At 41.2% G+C, this 18,530-nt stretch overlaps 1 protein-coding gene across 1 annotated transcript in view; it reads left to right on the top strand.

Annotated features, from left to right (window-relative positions):
• Positions 1–843: 843 nt before the first annotated feature.
• The window catches only part of LOC127617767 (dystonin-like), a 45,027-nt gene continuing 27,340 nt past the window's right edge, over positions 844–18,530 (top strand). The window contains exons 1-8 of the mRNA XM_052089845.1: positions 844–882; positions 1,170–1,298; positions 1,863–2,033; positions 10,209–10,364; positions 12,334–12,540; positions 12,784–12,903; positions 16,321–16,490; positions 17,137–17,296. Of these exons, the coding sequence (XP_051945805.1) occupies positions 844–882; positions 1,170–1,298; positions 1,863–2,033; positions 10,209–10,364; positions 12,334–12,540; positions 12,784–12,903; positions 16,321–16,490; positions 17,137–17,296 (1,152 nt within the window). The remainder of the gene's footprint in view (positions 883–1,169; positions 1,299–1,862; positions 2,034–10,208; positions 10,365–12,333; positions 12,541–12,783; positions 12,904–16,320; positions 16,491–17,136; positions 17,297–18,530) is intronic.

Genomic DNA, 18,530 nt, shown 5'->3' on the forward strand with positions numbered 1-18,530 from the left:
TATTTGCTTAAGTTATACCACCACCTATACCACTTGGAAAGTGATCAAATTTGGCATGTGTCCTCAGAATGTCATTTGGTCTATGTGTACCAAGTTTTGTTAAGTTTGTTACTGCGCTGAAAGATACAGGCCAGCAAGTTATTATTGCCCACACTCCAAAAATCTCTCCATGATAACTTATTTGTTATGTGTACAAAATATTATAGTGCTGCCTTTTAGCCGATTATCTCAAAATTTGGTATACAGCCCCATCTAGACATCCTGTAGGTATATGCCGAATTTCAGAATGGCCATTTACAGTTAAAGTTATTATCTGCTGAAACTTGATTTGCCAAATTTGGCAGAATAGATTCTGTGGACACAATTGTTCACATTTCATTGGCTTGTATCTCCAAAGTGCTTTGACAAATCTAAATTATTTTGAAAGAATACAGGGGCAGCCTTTTTGTCTGTAGGGTCTGTAGATGATGCTTGCAAAATTTCAGCATTTTTTCTACATTGCAGCAATGAGAATTCTGGGGGAAATATTTCCAATGGTCATATAAGTAATGTAATAATGCAAACAATCCTAAAAATAGGCTTAATTTTTTTTTTCTTTTCTTTTGATTTTGGGGTATGACCTGGAAATGTTATTGACATGTCTCTTGAGATTCACGAATTAACAACCTTGAATGTGCAAAATTAAATTGTTTCAATGTTTCAACTCTTGGCATGACCATGAAAATCTAAACTAAAATGTAACTTTCACATGGTACACAATAGGAAAGCAAAAAGGGACAGTTTAAACATTGGAAAATATATATTTAAAAATGTTCGAAATAGAGGAGTGTTATGCCATGTGCAATGGTAACACATAACCAGAAGTTGATCCATCAAGAAAAGGTAGTTCCACCACTAATTAGTACAATTTTGACAATTTGTAGCTAATTGAATGGAAGGATTACTATAATCAGTTTAACAAAAATGTTTATTATTATTGCCCATTAAAAAAAGATCAAGACAGTTTATTGTCTATGCTAACTCTATTTGAACCCAGACACCATTGTTCTTGTTTCTTGCCATTTGTAGAGACTAATAATCTTGGTGATGATTAAATGAAGTGTCTGCCCCTGAGGCTGGTAATGAATGTGTGAGTCTATTGTTGTGACATTGCCTGTTGTGTTTTCTAGGCTCAAGGTTTCCATGGTGAGATTGAAGACATGCAGCAGTGTCTGAAAGAAACAGAGCGTCAGCTGTTGGCATCAAAAGCCATGGGTGGCTTACCAGACACTGCCTGTGAACAGCTTAACACCCATCTGGTGTGTGTTTAATAATATCAGATATCTAACACATATAGAAAGCTTGTATCATTTCACAAAGATTGGGATCTTTACATTTATGCATTTGTTACATGAGAACAATTTTGCTCAGTGTGCTTAATCTAAATTTCAGACTGTTTTCCTCCAAAAATGAAAATTCTGTCACCCTCACACTAATGTTATTTAAAACCAAGTCAAAAAGTCTTCGGAATCTGTACAATAGGTTTGCATAATGGATAGAAATTTTATCCAAAAGTCATTATTCACTTAAAATCTTCTGCTGCACCTAAGCCTTTAAATACAAACAAAAGCAGGTTTGGAATGACATTAGGGTGATTAAATGATGAAAGAATTTTCCTTTTTGGGAAAATCATTTCTTTGAAACTGGGGATGAAACACACAATGATCATACTTGTGATATCTGGCTTTATCTTGTTGTATGACCATTTATAGACTTAGAAGTCTCAAATATCAGAAATTACTCAAGCTTTAAAAAAAATAACTCTCTAAATAGTAATTATATGTCAGGTTGTCTTAAATCACGCTGTCTGTGTGTGTTTATAGGAGCTGTGCAGTACATTGGAAGTCAAGGAGGAGATTTACAAGCAACTTCTTAACAGAGGGCAGCAGATTTTGGCCATGACCCCTGCAGGTCAAGACAGCACCACAGACGTGGACCTGCATAACCTGCAGGACAAATGGGAGTGTGTGCAAGCCAAAATGGCAGGAAGGAAGGTGAGAGAATACGCAGCATCTGAATTCCTCCCTGTACTCTGTGTTGTGTATGTTCTTCTGTCAGTTTGACATCAGCAGGCCGTTGGGCCGGATCCCAAGTGCAGATCCTGTTAATCTAGCTGTGATTTCAGATCTGTGAGCCGTTTTACTTTGATGATTTCACATGCCTGAAGCCAGTTATAAATCAGGACACAACAGAGTAGGACTGCCTGTGGACTGTAAAGTTATCAAGGTGGATTTGAAAGGAATAGTTCAGACAAAAAAAAAAGAAAGAAAATTCTGTCATAATTTACTCATTCTAAACCCTGACTTTCTTTCTTCCATGGAACACAAAAGGAGAAATTATGAATGTTCAAGCTGTGAGAGTGTAGATTATAATAAAAATGAAAAGTGGCTGTCAAGCTCCAAAAAGATATTGAAAAAACACAATTAAATCATCATAACATTAGTCCATAAAATGTGCAATATACTCCAAGTCTTCTGAAGCCACACGATAGTTTTGTTGGAGGAACGGACAAGTTATTTGCAAAATTTTGAAATGCGTGTACACAAATGAGATTTGAGAGGTACATTCGAGGTAAAGGTTTTCTGCGAATTTGAGTCTATTCATCTTATACTAACGTATAACTTCATAAAACTCTGAATATAGTGTGTGACTACTTTTATGAAGCTTTTCTGCAACATGTGCAACATGATCCTCGGAGATCTCACTCACTGAACAGCGATGCCGGACCTCTGTTGGACAGTGCATTGGCAGTCCGGCCAGACACTCTTGTAAAGTTTCCACCGCCTCCCTTGTTACTGCAATCATCCTTATACCTGCATTTTGTTTTAAGCCACAGTCTTTTAAATACTCTCTTTCACCGAGTCACCAATCAAGGTGATTAAGGACAGGTGCAAATGTACATGCACGTGTGCGGTTGTCCGTTCCACCATACTGGTTACTGTGAACTGTATGGAAAATAGCTGGCTGAAGTCTTTTCAAAATTTCTCCTTTTGTGTTCCAATGAAAAAATTATGGCATACAGGTTTGGAACAACATGAGGGTGAGTAAATAATGCTCGAATTTTCTTTTTGGTGAACTATTCCTTGTAAGATCAAAATCCACATATATTCAGTGAGAAACAAAAGGCTTCATTTGAAGGCTTCAGAAGCCAAGATCAGATCTGGCTCTTCATAGAATTATATAAAAGTTGTAATTTGATGTAAATTTGATTTAGGTAATTTTGCTGTGTATAATCTGCAGAATTTGGTGATTGGCAAAGACATCCGTTTACAATAGGATTTAGACCACACAAGATCTTGCCAACTGTTTCTGTAGTGAAGTCATCTAAAAAATACCTCAACACTTCTCATGTGAGCCAGATATCACGCCTAATACAGTGAGTTATATGCTGTCCGATGAAGTCATTGAGTAATTATGTTCCAGTTCCTGTGACTCACATCCTCCTCTGGCCACCAGTAATGTGCATGAGGAGAACAGTGACATAAGGAAAACAATTCCGTTTACAAACTTTGATTATCTTGATAAGATTATGAGATTAGAAATGCCCTTAGTTTAGTGTTTCTTAACTGGTGGATCGCGGCTCAAAAATGGGTGGCAGATCTATTCGGTACAGATGCCAGTGTTCTCCGCAGCCTTTGAGAAAGCCTGGTTTTTGGAGTGTGGTGTGAGCCATTAAAGCACCACTTTTGCAAATAATCTGCTATGCTCTATCATACTGTACCTTTGGAGCGTGCATGTATCAACTGGGCTGCCCCTGATATTTCGGCACAAATGACAACACTGAGGCGACCCATTTGAAGTCTTGTGAAAATGTTCTAGTTTAAAGAGCTACAGTATAGAGCAAGTCAGACCTCACAAACAGCTAGACAGCCCCGACAATTTAAACAGCACTGATGACAAGGAAAAGAGACAACACTGTGCCATTCGGCAAAATAAAAGTTTATCAAATTACACATTATCACCCTTCCTAAAATTAATCACAATTTTATAGTAGTAACAGTAGCTGTGGTATTATTAATAAAAAATGCTTATATAATGTATTATTGCATTAAATATAAGGGCAAGTTTATAAAGAGGGACTACAGTGCATTGAACAAGCACTCAACGGACGCCTTAAATGGTTGCACACTGTTACTATGTCAACAACCACGTCTCCCGCTGGAAGCGTTTAAACACGCTCCTCCCACTGGGCCCCATGGGAGTTGTAGGCCCCTGGGCTTCAGCCCATAATGCGCCCTTGAGTATGTGCCCAAGTGTCTTGATTATCATATCTAGCTAAAGGGAAGATCAAAATAATTTATATTTGAGGTCATTTTAATGTTTACTTTCAAACTCGACAAAAGCAGAAAGATGAAAAGCAAGGTGCTTTGTTATATCCACCTACTTTTTGAACAAAAGAGATTACTTTTCCAACGTGTAAAGTTTAGATTCTATTAAATATAACTATGTATGAAGAAAATAAGAATTGTTACAATATATGGATGGAAATGTAAAGATAAATCCCATGGACATGTAATTATAGAATGGCAATATGTTTGACATCAAAAACAAAAATAATGTCTCTTGATTACCCTTTACTTGAAAACCATGAGTAAAACTATGCAAGATACAAGACAATGCGGCAGGATACATTAAAAACAGGCTCTCTTACGAGAGGTTCTCTCGTATTGCGTAAGCGGGAAAGATTCATCTTTTCTGAGATATTGAAGCCAAAAAATTATCCTTAATTTTGTATCATTTGTCAACGCAGTGCAGCAACTGCAGACCTTGAGCGGGCTAGCTAGCGAGCTCATTGGTTGCTCTGCGGCAACTGCTGCAGCCTATAGACGAACTTGGGCGAACTCGCGTCCAAAGAGAGGCGTCCGCGCTTACTGCATCAAAGCCCGCCAAAATGGGCGTGGCTAGAGTGCATATAAGCGTAGGTCGTAGGCTGGAACCCTGATTTTCATCTCTTCAGCGAAGCTCTTCGCATCTCTGAACTGGAAGCTGCGTCGCCGTTCTAGGGGCATCTAGCAAGCTTGGACAGCGCTCGAAGAAGCCGGCCGTCTTCGCCACCTTCAGCCATCCTGCGAGCTACGCCATCCGGCGATGTATCCTTTTTAGAGCAAGCTAAGTTCCTCAGCGAACTTCACAAAAGAGTATCGAGCGTCTTTTTAAAGATGCCTCGCACTTCCTGCGGCTCATGCCGCTCCTCTCAGCACCGGAGACCGCCACCTCATCTGCGCTCTCTGCCTGGGGCGGGAACATGCAGAGCTCGCCCTCGCTGACGGCGGATGCGACCTCTGCGAGGAGCTTCCGATGTCGACCCTGCGGGCTCGACTCGAAGCATGCAAAACCGAAGCCGCCGCGCGCTTTCGTTCGCCGTGCAATAAGCGCCGCTCCCAAAGGCTGCGGAACCGGTGTTAGAAGCGACTGCCTCGCCGGAGCCTCTCCATCGAGTCTTGCTTTCACCCTCCCGCCCCCGGGACGCGCAGTTGCCGCCGAGCGGCCGCACTGCTGCCATCTGGGATGGCGAGGCGGAGGATAAGGGTTGCTGTTCCATCATGGCTCGGACAGCGAGGAGTGGTCAGGCTCCCAAGCCTCCTCCTCGGCCCAGGAATCCAGAGGATTAGGTAGCAGCACACCTTTGCCCACCCTCCGCGAGATGGCGGTCTAAACCGGTGCTCCCGTCTAGGCCTGCAGAACTGCTTCCGCCTGTGTTGGCGGCGCCTATGCGCCGCCCGGCCAAGCCGCATCTGCTCTGCATTCCATGGCCGTCTTACAGATCCTCCAAGCGGACCTCCTTCGAGAATGGGATGAGAAAGGCGGACACCCAGAGGCTGTTTCAGATCTAAGGAGTGCGACGGACAACGCACCGCTCTCTCCGTCCGGTCTCTTCGGTTCCGCGGTGAGTGGCATTGTTGACCGTTTCACAGAAGTCCAGAAAGCCACCCAAGCCATGAATTTCTTCCTGCCTCGTCGTGCTAGCTCCTCTGCAGGCCGCCCACGTGACCAGCCTCCTGCACGAGCCTCTTCACAGCGCCCAGCTCAGCAAAGCCAGACTTTTCAGCGTCGACAGGGCGTCCGCCCTAGGTCGCGCTCAGACAGCCGCCGCAGACCACCGCCCCCCCGCGGGCCTCGGCCTAAGATTGCGTTGAAACCTGAGCAACGAAGTCCTCCTAGCTTTGTTGAGAAACGGCGGCTCAGTCCGCCGCAGCGGACAGCCATCAAAGCTTAGCCCTCTGTCAGTCCCCTTCTCTCAGGCTACTGCAGTGGTGGATTCAGCAGCCAACAAGCCGGTGATACTGCCCGGCTTGCCTGCACTCAAACGCCCGTTTTCACGGCGACCCAAAGAAATCTTGTAAAGAGCAAACATGCCTTATGTGTAGAAAATGTGCCCACAATCCAGTGTTCACCCCTACACACAAGCATTACACTTCCGATGTCCGATCAGAGCCCACTCACATAAAGCGGACACAGCCGGCTCGAGTGTTAGAGTCAATAAACACGCTCATGAATACGTCTTGGCGCCCATTCTCTGCCCGCTCTGTCACACGGCCAGCAAACACTTCTCTGTATGTAAGTCCCGTGCCGTGACTATGCTCGCGCATCACTTAACAGATGTGACTCTTTCCCCATTCACCTCAATCGGAAGTCACTCACAGAACAAACAGCCTGTCCCTGCTGTCTGCGAGCAGTCATGCATAAGCACAGTAAGCGGCTCACACATTCTGTTCAGCTGGCTGTGTGCGGCAATCAGAGGCGATTGGCCATTCACCCTCTAGCGTTACGCTTCAAAGCGTGGGAAGCTATCCCAGGATATCCAAATGGGTGTTAAGCACAATAAAACAGGGCTATTTGCTACAGTTCGATCGCCGCCCTCCCCGCTTCAGAGCGCGGCTCGAAACTATTGTGAACACGGAAGCAGCCTGCATGCTTCGTTCAGAAATAGCAAACCTTCTGTGCAAAAGTGCCATAGAGAAAGTGCCGCCTTCTCTGAGCGAGTCAGGGTTTTACAGCCGTTATTTTCTTGTTCCCAAGAAAGACCAATATTAGATCTCAGGGTTTTGAACAAGGTGCTTGCAAAAAGACAGTTCAAAATGCTTACAATCAGGAAACTCCTCGCGCATACGCACCAGGGGGACTGGTTTATCTCTCTCGATCTGAAAGATGCCTATTTTCAGATTCAGATAAATCCCCGTCACAGGCCATTCTTGAGATTCAGCCGGCGGCCAGGTTTATCAATACACCGTCCTTCCGTTCGGCCTGTCTTTAGCACCCCGTACTTTCACGAAGTGCATGGATGCGGCGCTCGCACCCCTGCGGAGTCAGGGCTTGCGAATTCTGAACTATTTGGACGACTGGCTGATTATGGCACAGTCACATACACATTCTGTCTCACAGAACAGTTCTCCTCAGCCATCTGAACAGTTTGGGTCTTGCAGTCAATTGGACCAAGAGCTCACTACAGCCCAGTCAGGCAATTTCCTTCCTTGGAATAGAACTAGACTCCGTGGCAATGACGGCTCGCTTATCTACACAGCGTGCGCGCCGTTTTCAGCGACTAGCCGCGTCCTTTCAGATGAACAGCCTCACGCCTCTGAAAAAATTTCAGAGAGTGCTAGGTTACATGGCCTCAGCCGCAGCAGTACTTCAGCTGGGTTTACTGCGCATGCGCCCACTTCAGCATTGGCTAAACACCCGCGCGTCTCGCCGGGCTTGGGCCACAGGCCGCCAGCCCATCAAGGTGACTCAGACCTGTATTTCAGCTCTGCAGCCCTGGACAGTGGCCGAATGGTATCAGCGGGGAGTGGCGATGGGAGCTGTATCTCGCCGAAAAGTCATCTCGACAGGCAGCGTCCAACACGGGTTGGAGCGCGGTCTCGCGAGGGCTCTCCGTTTTTTTTTTTTGGCCTATGGTCAGTTCAGGAAAAGCTCCTTCACATGAATTGTTTGGAAATGATAGCGGTCGAGTACGGCATGCGCTTTCTCCCGGTCATTCAGGGTCACCACGTCCTGGTCCGTTCGGACAACAGATCTGTGGTATCCTACCTAAACCGTCAGGGCGGTGTCAGATCCAGGAACCTCTTCCATCTGGCCAAACGCATACTGAGTTGGTCCCAGTGCCACCTGCGCTCGCTGAGGGCGACGCGACGTGCCAGGCCACCTGAGCGACGGCCCAGACAGTCTGTCCAGAGACAATATTCCCCAGGGGAATGGTCCCTGCACGCTCAAACAGTCCAGAAGTTATGGCGCATATTCGGCAGAGCAGAGATAGACCTCTTTAGCGTCAGAAGAGAACTCTCACTGCCCAATTTTTTCTCGAGCGAGGGCCGCTGGCCCAGGACTGGCCCAACCGCCTGCTTTACGCCTTCCCTCCCGTCTCGCTATTGCCACAGGTAATGCAGAGGATCAGGGAAGCAGCGTCACTCGGTGCTCCTCATAGCCCCACGTTGGGAGAATCAGACATGGTTCCCGGAGCTTACGCAGCTGTCACTGACAGCGCCGTGGCCCATCCCAGTGAGAGCAGATCTCCTCTCTCAAGCTCGCTGCACGATCTGGCATCCCCACCCAGAGCTGGGCGCTGCACGTGGGTGATCAGCGACTACCCGTCGCTCTGCCAGAAGGGGTAATAAACACCATCATACACGCTAGAGCCCCTTCCACGAGAAGACTCTATGCGTCAAAATGGTCTGTGTTTTCAAAATGGTGCACCGACAGAGACCTGGACCCACAGACATGTGGGGTGTCGTCGCTGCTCGTGTTTTTACAAAGAGCTGCTGTATAAGGGCAGATCCCCATCCACGCTCAAAGTGTATGTGGCGGCCGTCGCGGCGTTCGCTGAACCCCTGCACGGCCAGTCACTGGAAAAAAACGAGCTGGTCATCCGCTTCCTCAGGGGAGCTAGAAGGATGAACTCCCCGCCCCCCCCCATCGGTTCCTATCTGGGATCTTTCTATAGTTCTCGAAACTATGAAAGCCCCCCCTTTCGAACCGCTTCAATCCGTGGATTTGAAATACCTTTCACTCAAAACCGTTTTTCTGACTGCCCTGTCATCAGTCAAACGTGTGGGAGACCTTCACGCGCTGTCTGTCAGTGCTGCGATATCTGTCAGTATTACACACACACTGGCCCGCACTCTTGCCGGCCAAATATTACTCACAAGGGCTCCCACTCACAAGGGCTCCCCCGGGTCCCCTCACCCCCGGGGCTCATGCAGTGGATGCTTGGCGCGCACAGCGTTGACAATGGGTTCCCGTAGCGTAAGCTAGCTTACGCAATACGAGAGAACCTCTCGTAAGAGAACGAATCGGTTACCTAACGTAACCTCGGTTCTCTCTAGACGAGGAACAGTATTGTGTGGCCGGCCGTGCTTCGCGCCACGGCGACTTTCGCTTCATTCAATGAAAACCAGGGTTCCAGCCTCACGAACTACGCTTATATGCACTCTAGCCACGCCCATTTTGGCGGGCTTTGATGCAGTAGCGCGCGGACGCCTCTCATTGGACGCGAGTTCGCCCAAGTTCGTCTATAGGCTGCAGCAGTTGCCGCAGAGCAACCAATGAGCTCGCTAGCTAGCCCGCTCAAGGTCTGCAGTTGCTGCACTGCGTTGACAAATGATACAAAATTAAGGATAATTTTTTGGCTTCAATATCTCAGAAAAGATGAATCTTTCCCGTAGTGTAAGCTAGCTTACGCAATACTCGTTCCCTCGTCTAGAGAGAACCGAGGTTACGTTAGGTAACCGATTCGTTACCTTAATTCTGTATTGGGTCACCACCTGTCATATGTAAAATCTTGGTCCTGAAACAAAACCAGTTGAGAACCGTTGCCTTAGTCTATAAAGGCAGTATATGGTTGCATTTGCACTGAAAGCTTCTGTCACCATGACACAATCTCATTCTGATTCTGATATATGTGTGCTCTTGTTTGTCTATCCATGTGAGGACCAATACAAAAATAGTTTAACTTGACATATCTACATAATTGAGACCTTTTTGAAACCCATTAGGACAACAGCTTCATAAAGGGACAAAAGTAATGTCAAAATGTAAAAGCAAGGCACCTCAAATGTTAGATAACCTACAAATGGCTTACTTACAGTTGTTTCTGCACATTAAACTGATAGGGAAAGGATTTTAAACGTGTGTGTGTGTGTGTGTGTGTGCATGTGTGTAATGGCCCCTAGGTGAAACTGGAGGAGGCTTTGGCAATGGCAACAGACTTCCATAACTCACTGCAGGACTTCATTAACTGGCTGACTCAAGCTGAACAGACCCTTACCATGGTGTCTCCTGCCTCTCTCATCCTGGAGACCATCATGTTCCAGATAGATGAGCATAAGGTCAGTGCTCTTTCACATCAGGATGGATTCACCTTTCACTCAGTGTCACATTTATCTATGCTGAAGTCTATTAACACTAACTTGCATTCAGGGCAGCTCAGCATGCTGCACTCTTTGTTATAGCACAATACCATTCAAAGGTTTGCTGTATTTATGTTAGTTTGGTAGACAAATATATATTGAACCTATGTAGGAATTTCATTACAAACCTTTACAAACTTTTAAAATGGATGAGTTGGAGCGGATAGTTAAGCAAAGGCAGTCAGAGTATGCAGAGCTGTAATATAGACAAAAGGTTTTCTACTTTGAAGAAGCTCAAATTTAGGATATTATATGCCGTTTAGAGGTCGACTGATATTGGATTTTGCCGATACGGATAACCAAGAGGCAAAAAAGCCGATAACCGATTAATCGGTCGTTTTAAAATAGATTTATTGAATGTGTTTCTTTTTAAGAAAAACATATTTGTCTTTCATTACTGTGATGGCAGAGATATAGAGGTTAGAAGAGTCTAAATTGAATGAAATCACTGATGCAGATTATTGTGTGACTAAAATCCCAATAATAACCAAAAACAATAAAGAAGGGACATTGTCTATCAAAATCAACGATCAATAATGTTTAAATGAGCAGTGAGTGTTTATACGTCAACTCCAGAGGCTGCAGTGGTACTGAAGAACCCTCCAATGCCACCCATATGGAGAAAAGCTTTTGGTGGCGAACTATTAGTTTTATTTTCTGCCGATAACCAATAATTCCAAAAGTAGCTGTCGCCACTGATTATTTGACAAAACCAGGCCTAGATTTACCATCGGGAGGACTGGGAGAAATCCTGGTGGCCTGGCCTGCCTTGTGTCTGTTTTGGCCATTTTCATTATTATTTAGTCTTATTATAAGTGACTTGTGCTTGTTTTTTCATAAATTGTTTAATATATATGGACAGTTTGGGGTTGCAGTTTTTATGGCTTATTTCCAACGTTGTGTTTTTGTGCTTGCTGGTACTTGGCTCCAAGTACTAATCACAGCGGTAAATTTTCTCGACTTACTGTTTCATTTAATAGTTGGGAACAACAGCAATGTTCTCACTTTCCAAACCTTTTTTAATAGTCCTAAAAGTAAATGATGCTATTTTTTTATATATTAAAGTAGGTTGTCGTTTAAAAATGTGTTGTGACTGCATGGCCTAAATGAGTTTCAGACTCCCAGCCTGAAATTTTGCCCCAGTCCGACCTCTTTGCTATACTTTAATATATTACTAATACAAGTGATGATGCTTTCAGCTGTGAATAAGATTATAGACCTCACAGTTCTATTTAACACATTTTACATTTACGCATTTGGCAGACACTTTTATCCAAAGCGACTTACAGTGCACTTCCTCCCGGAGCAACCTGGAGTTAAGTGTCTTGCTCAAGCACACAATGGTGGTGTCCGTGGGGTTCGAACCAGCGACCTTCTGATTAACAGATTTGTGCTTTAGCCCACTACGCCACCACCTCTCCAGTTTACTCCACTTACTAGGTTAATTTTTTTTCCGCTGAATTTCCCTTAAAAAAATCAGCAGGTGGAAAAATGCAAAAAAGTGAGCAGATTCTGTCGGGGCTTGAGAATGAGTAGAAGTATCGAGCTTGTTGTGTTTGACATGTTCCTGAATAGTGATATGAGCATTATATTTCAAAGCAGGTTGCAAAACACTTAAAAATCCATTCAGTTCAGACTGCAAAATTCCTGAAAAATCTAGTCTGAAAGTGCTCGATTTAAAAATCTAGTCTGAAAGTGCATGATTTAAATTGGTTCCAACCAAATCTTTGCAGATCAGAATGGTAGGGTGAATTCAGATAAATTGGGCCACATTTTGACATTCGTCACATAGTAAATATGTTGCCAGATTTAATAGAATTCACTGTATAATCTGCCTAATTCCCTGAGATTAATGACACAGCTCTTTTTTTCACTCTCACACTGGCAGGTGTTTGTGACGGAGGTGAATTCACATCGGGATCAGATCATGGATCTGGATAAGACAGGAACACATCTGAAGTACTTCAGTCAGAAGCAGGATGTGGTGTTGATCAAGAACCTGTTGTTGAGTGTTCAGGGCCGCTGGGAAAAGGTTGTGCAGAGATCGTTGGAGAGAGGACGCTTGCTCGACGATGCCAGGAAACGTGCCAAACAGGTGTGAAAGTTCTCCTGTGCTAAAAAAAAGAATTAAAGCCATTGTTTTTCTTTGTTTTACTCAGTATGCCATTAGGTTGAAACTTTACCAACTTTAGTTGAAATTGAATCCTATCTGAATTAAAGGGATAGTTTACCCAAAAATGGGAAATTTTAAACAACACGAGGGTTAGTTAATGATAACGGAATGTTCTCTTTGGGCAAACACAAATGAATTGGACTCTCATGGCCTTGTCTTTTGCAGTTCCATGAGACCTGGAACAAGCTGATGGATTGGCTGGAAGAGTCAGAGAGAGCATTGGACTCAGAGCTGGAGATCGCCAATGATCCTGACAAGATCAAGATGCAGTTAGCCCAACACAAGGTGACTGGCACTTTTCACATTGAACTCATTAATCTCTACCTTCCCTGCTGACACCATGGTTCCATCCTCCATTTGTGTATGTGGAACTTCTGACAAGTGTTGGTTAACAGACATGATGTGAATCACAATACCAGGTGGTTTCACTCTCAATGTTGTCGTGCTTTTCAATGGCCATGAGTCACAAAAACACCAAATATTGGACACCAATAATTGTGATCATAGTAACACTGTTCAAGGCCTGTGTACAGAAATGACTGTGTATCATAATGCATCCATAGTGGATGTGGGGCTTGCTTTGATCGCACTATAATATAAATATATATATGAGATAGAGGGGGTCTCCAGGACCACCAAAGCTGAGAGCAGAATGTCAGCCCTTATGATTTCAGCAATAAAATCCTGAAGAGACTGACAATCAGTCCAAAGGAACCAGCTTCCTCACAGGGCCATTAAGTCCCATCCAAAATCTTGTCCTGAGGGATCTCTCATACCAGGGCATTTGAGTGGCCAGTTTCCAAAGAAATGGAGCAGTACTCAGCTGCTAGAGTGGACCCTTAGGAGAGTTTATGGATATGTTCTGCTGGATCCATAATGTAGGTTGGTTCTTCTGTCAGGGTTTTGTGAAGGGAAGAGACAAGATGAGAGAGTAAGGATCCAAATGTAGAACTTTAATTAGGCATGTTTATTCTATTTGTATTAAGCTCTGTATTTCTTTCTATGTAAAGCGCCTTGAGATGCCTCTTTAAAGATGCTAAAATAAAGTTTATTGTTATTATTATTATTATAAACAAAAGAAGGGGATACAAAGATGAAGGACGATGACGACTACTACTACTACTACTATTACTATTACTACTACTATTACTACTACTATTATTACTACTACTACTACTACTACTACTATTACTATTACTATTACTACTATTATTACTACTACTATTACTACTACTACTACTACTACTACTACTATTACTATTACTACTACTATTATTACTACTACTACTACTACTATTACTATTACTACTACTATTACTACTACTACTACTATTACTACTACTACTACTATTACTATTACTATTACTACTACTATTACTACTACTATTATTACTACTATTATTACTACTACTACTACTACTATTACTATTACTATTACTACTACTATTACTACTACTATTATTACTACTACTACTACTACTATTACTACTACTATTACTACTACTATTATTACTACTACTACTACTACTACTATTACTATTACTATTACTACTACTATTATTACTACTACTACTATTACTACTACTATTATTACTACTACTACTACTACTACTATTACTATTACTATTACTACTACTATTACTACTACTATTATTACTACTACTACTACTACTACTACTACTACTACTACTACTATTACTATTACTGCTACTACTGCTACTACTATTACTACTGCTACTACTACTACTATGCTACTATTACTACTACTATTACTACTACTATTATTACTACTACTGCTACTACTATTACTATTACTATTACTACTACTATTACTACTACTATTATTACTGTTACTATTATTGCTACTACTACTACTACTACTATTACTATTACTATTACTACTACTATTACTACTACTATTATTACTACTACTACTACTACTACTATTACTACTACTATTACTACTACTATTATTACTACTACTACTACTACTACTATTACTATTACTATTACTACTACTATTATTACTACTATTATTACTACTACTACTACTACTATTACTATTACTATTACTACTACTATTACTACTACTACTACTACTATTACTATTACTACTACTATTATTACTACTATTATTACTACTACTACTACTACTATTACTATTACTATTACTACTACTATTATTACTACTATTATTACTACTACTACTACTACTACTACTACAATGAAGAAGAAGAAGAAGAAGATATATATATATAAACTTGGGCTAACAAGGAGACAAGGAACACCTGGGATACAATTTGGGCAAAGGACAGGAAGACAGACATAACAAAGGAAGATACAAAACTTCATACTACGAGTCTCTTATAACTTTCAAAATAAGAGTCCTTGGTGAAAATGAAGGGAAAAGAACGATGTGACAAGTGGAGCCCAAAATCACTGTTTCCTTTTTTTATTATATGGTGAAAAAGTTTTTTTTCATGTTTTTTTTTTTTTTTGTCATTACAGCACATATGATAAAAAGAATTCTAAGAAGTAAAATATGATCTTTATTAGACAACAAAGACAAATGTCTCATGTCTGCTCTGACTGTTGCTTCTCTGAGTCTAAAGTAGCCACAAACTCTATATTAGCTCTTACCTATTTCTTTAAAATGAGATGTTTTTTTACTTGTCTATGAGCTTGTTTGGGTAAATAATCCGATGTTATGGCTCAGATGACTAGAACAAAATGTGCAGTCTAGCTGAAAAAGCATTCATAACAAAAAATCTGCAAATATGTTCTCCATGATCAATGATCAATTATTACACATAATCGTGTACCACAATCCAACCACACCTAGGGGAAGTTTCTAGTCCATTCAGAGGCCGATATATTCATCAAAATAGACTTGCGCGCCTAAGGACGAAGACATGGCGAGTGCTCAGCTGCGTTAGAGCGCCAGCTACATATCTGATTTTTATATTGTGATAGAATGAGGAAAATTTCTTATTTGTAGTACTTGCTTTCATTTACTAAATCAAATTACCACATTTATCAGGGACATACAGCAAACAGAGCCTGATTCACAGGCTTTCAAAGACAGGATTCAAATTAATAAATTCATAAATAAAATGAATATTCATCATGAGTGTAAAGATGTACAATATTATTTAGGAATTCATGGAATATTTTCTTTTTTTAATCTAGGGGATTTTCTGTAAAATGACAGATGTTTTGCAATTAGTCCGCTGTATGTGTGCAGACGGCAGCCAAAATATGTATAATAAATATATATATATATATAAATATATATAAAATAATATATATATCTTTGATGAGAAATTTGTTAAATTCCCTTCACCATTCCATTTTTGTTGTTACTTTAAAAGTCTTGTTATCCTTTGTAGAATATTCTCAGTGTAATACTTCAATAGTGAAGTCAGACTTATCTGTCACCGTGTACTTGACCTGCATCAGCAGGGGTTTGAAAGCAGGATATGAGTGGGCGCAGTGTTGTGTGAGTGCAGTGCTGTACATTGGTATGTAATTAGCAGCTCAGCAGTGCTTCTGATGTTCTGATGAGTCAGACAGAAACACAAATGGCAGGATTTGATGACATCAGGCTTCTCGTAAGGCCTTGCAGGACATATGACCTTAAGCTACATTTAAATGTCCCTGAGTGACCTAGACCCCTGTTTTCTTGTGTTTGGCGGCTTACAGGAGTTCCAGAAAGCTCTGGGCTGCAAGCATTCAGTGTATGACACCACTAGTCGCACGGGCCGAGCTTTGAAGGACAAGAGCTCTTTGCAAGATGACGACCAAAAACTGGATGGCATGCTCAGTGAGCTTAGGGACAAATGGGACACAGTCTGTGGAAAATCTGTGGAGAGGTGAGTTTACCGGATGAATCTCATAAAAACATTTCCAGGTCATATTTTACCCCAAAAATCAAAAGAAATAAAAATGAATTTATATTTGTTTAAATAATCTAAAGTCTTTTAGATTATTTTAATACAAAAAAGTATGCTTTTAGTTTTTTTTTTTTTTTACAAATAAGCACATTCTGTCACATTCTTATTACTTTAAAATGTCCAGACATTTTATTATTATTATTCCTAATTGGTAATTCTCAAAAGATTCTCATTACTGCAGTACAATTTTATTATGTATTACAATAAAAAAATGCTGTAAGACAAATTCATTTAAATATAAAAAATATAATTCCTTATTTCTGTCTTTTGATTTTTGTGAACGTGACCCAGGCATTTCACTCACTGTTGTATTGTTTATCTCAGTCAAGTGGAATAAAACACAAATTAAATCAACAGCACCATGGCAGATTTTACATGTATCCCTCAGATTTTAAATGGAATCTGAAGTTGTTTTCAGGACATAAAGTGCATTTTATGATCTGAAAGCCTTTTTTTCCACATGTAATGGAGAAATATATGATTCATGGTCATAAATAGGGATTTATGGTCACAAGTGTGTAATAATACCTCAAGTTTGACATCATATGTGTTTTTTACTCTACAGGCAGAATAAGTTGGAGGAGGCCCTGCTGTTCTCAGGTCAGTTCACAGATGCTTTGCAGGCTCTCATTGACTGGCTGTATAAAGTGGAGCCACAGTTAGCTGAAGATCAGCCGGTCCATGGAGACATAGACCTTGTCCTCAACCTCATCGACAGCCATAAGGTACCATCTATCCTCATACCAATATTATTTGTATTTATTGTTTTATCACTCTATTAATTGAAACAGGTACAGAGGAGACCGGAAACCAGTGTTTTAGTCAAGTCACTAGATCTCAGTCCGAGTCAAATCCAAGTCACCAATATTGTGTCCGAGTTGAGTCCAAATTGAGTTGCCAGTAACTGCATACAAGTCTGAGATACAAGTCCTTGTCTATGTCATATAATAAGCAAAAAAAAAATATCACAATTCTGTTGCCATTTTAAGTTTATTGGCACACACATTCAGCCTTTCAAAGTGTATTGTACAAGAAACTATACACACAATTACAATACCATCTCTGTAGGGTTTTTATTTCTTAATGTTACTTGAATGTTTGATTATTGCTTTTTGAAACTTTAAGCTGTCTGTCTGTCTATCTATCTATCTATCTGTCTGTCTGTCTGTCTGTCTGTCTGTCTGTCTATCTGTCTATCTATCTATCTATCTATCTATCACAATGTTGTATTCAATAATCAAGGACATAAAAAATGAGATGTGAGAAAAATAACTCTCCACTGTAAACAACAGTACTTTCTTGCCATTTATTTGAAGATTATTTATTTATTCTCAGGTATTATCCTCTAGTGTTATATTATCAAAATTAATTGTAATTCAGGCATAGGAGCAATTCACATGATTTTTCATGGATGGATGTTTGTCCTTTTAATAATTGGATTACTGAACTGTTTTAGCCTACGTTTGTGATAAACTGGCATCACACAAGCCGATCTCCATCTCTATGTAAAACTGCACCTGTCATAAATGCATGAACACATGTCAACATGATCTTATATTCCCTTTATAATTATAACTCATAATAATGATTTAAGATTTTATCCACATATTTTCTAATTTTCTACATATGTGCCACCACATATATTCTCAAAAACTCTTTTCTGCATTTTAGACAAACTTGCGCTGGTAAGTTTTTTACTAAGGTTTTGAGTATTGAGAGGACTTGATTCCCAACGGGTTCTTTGCTTCTGTCATTTGCTCATGCCTCTTACATTGTCAGTGAGTATCAGAATATCATTCTTGCGGTATGACTTTAACCATCTATTATGCACCACCTACCAAATGGCAAGTTGAGTCCTCAAACTCTGTTATTCTCCCTCGCTATACAACGTCTGCAGAGGCAGATTATTTGTATGAATAAACAGAGGCAGAGTTATTTTGCATTATAATAGATTTGCGA

The sequence above is a fragment of the Xyrauchen texanus genome, chromosome 24, assembly GCF_025860055.1.
Source record: "Xyrauchen texanus isolate HMW12.3.18 chromosome 24, RBS_HiC_50CHRs, whole genome shotgun sequence".
Lineage (NCBI taxonomy): Eukaryota > Metazoa > Chordata > Actinopteri > Cypriniformes > Catostomidae > Xyrauchen > Xyrauchen texanus.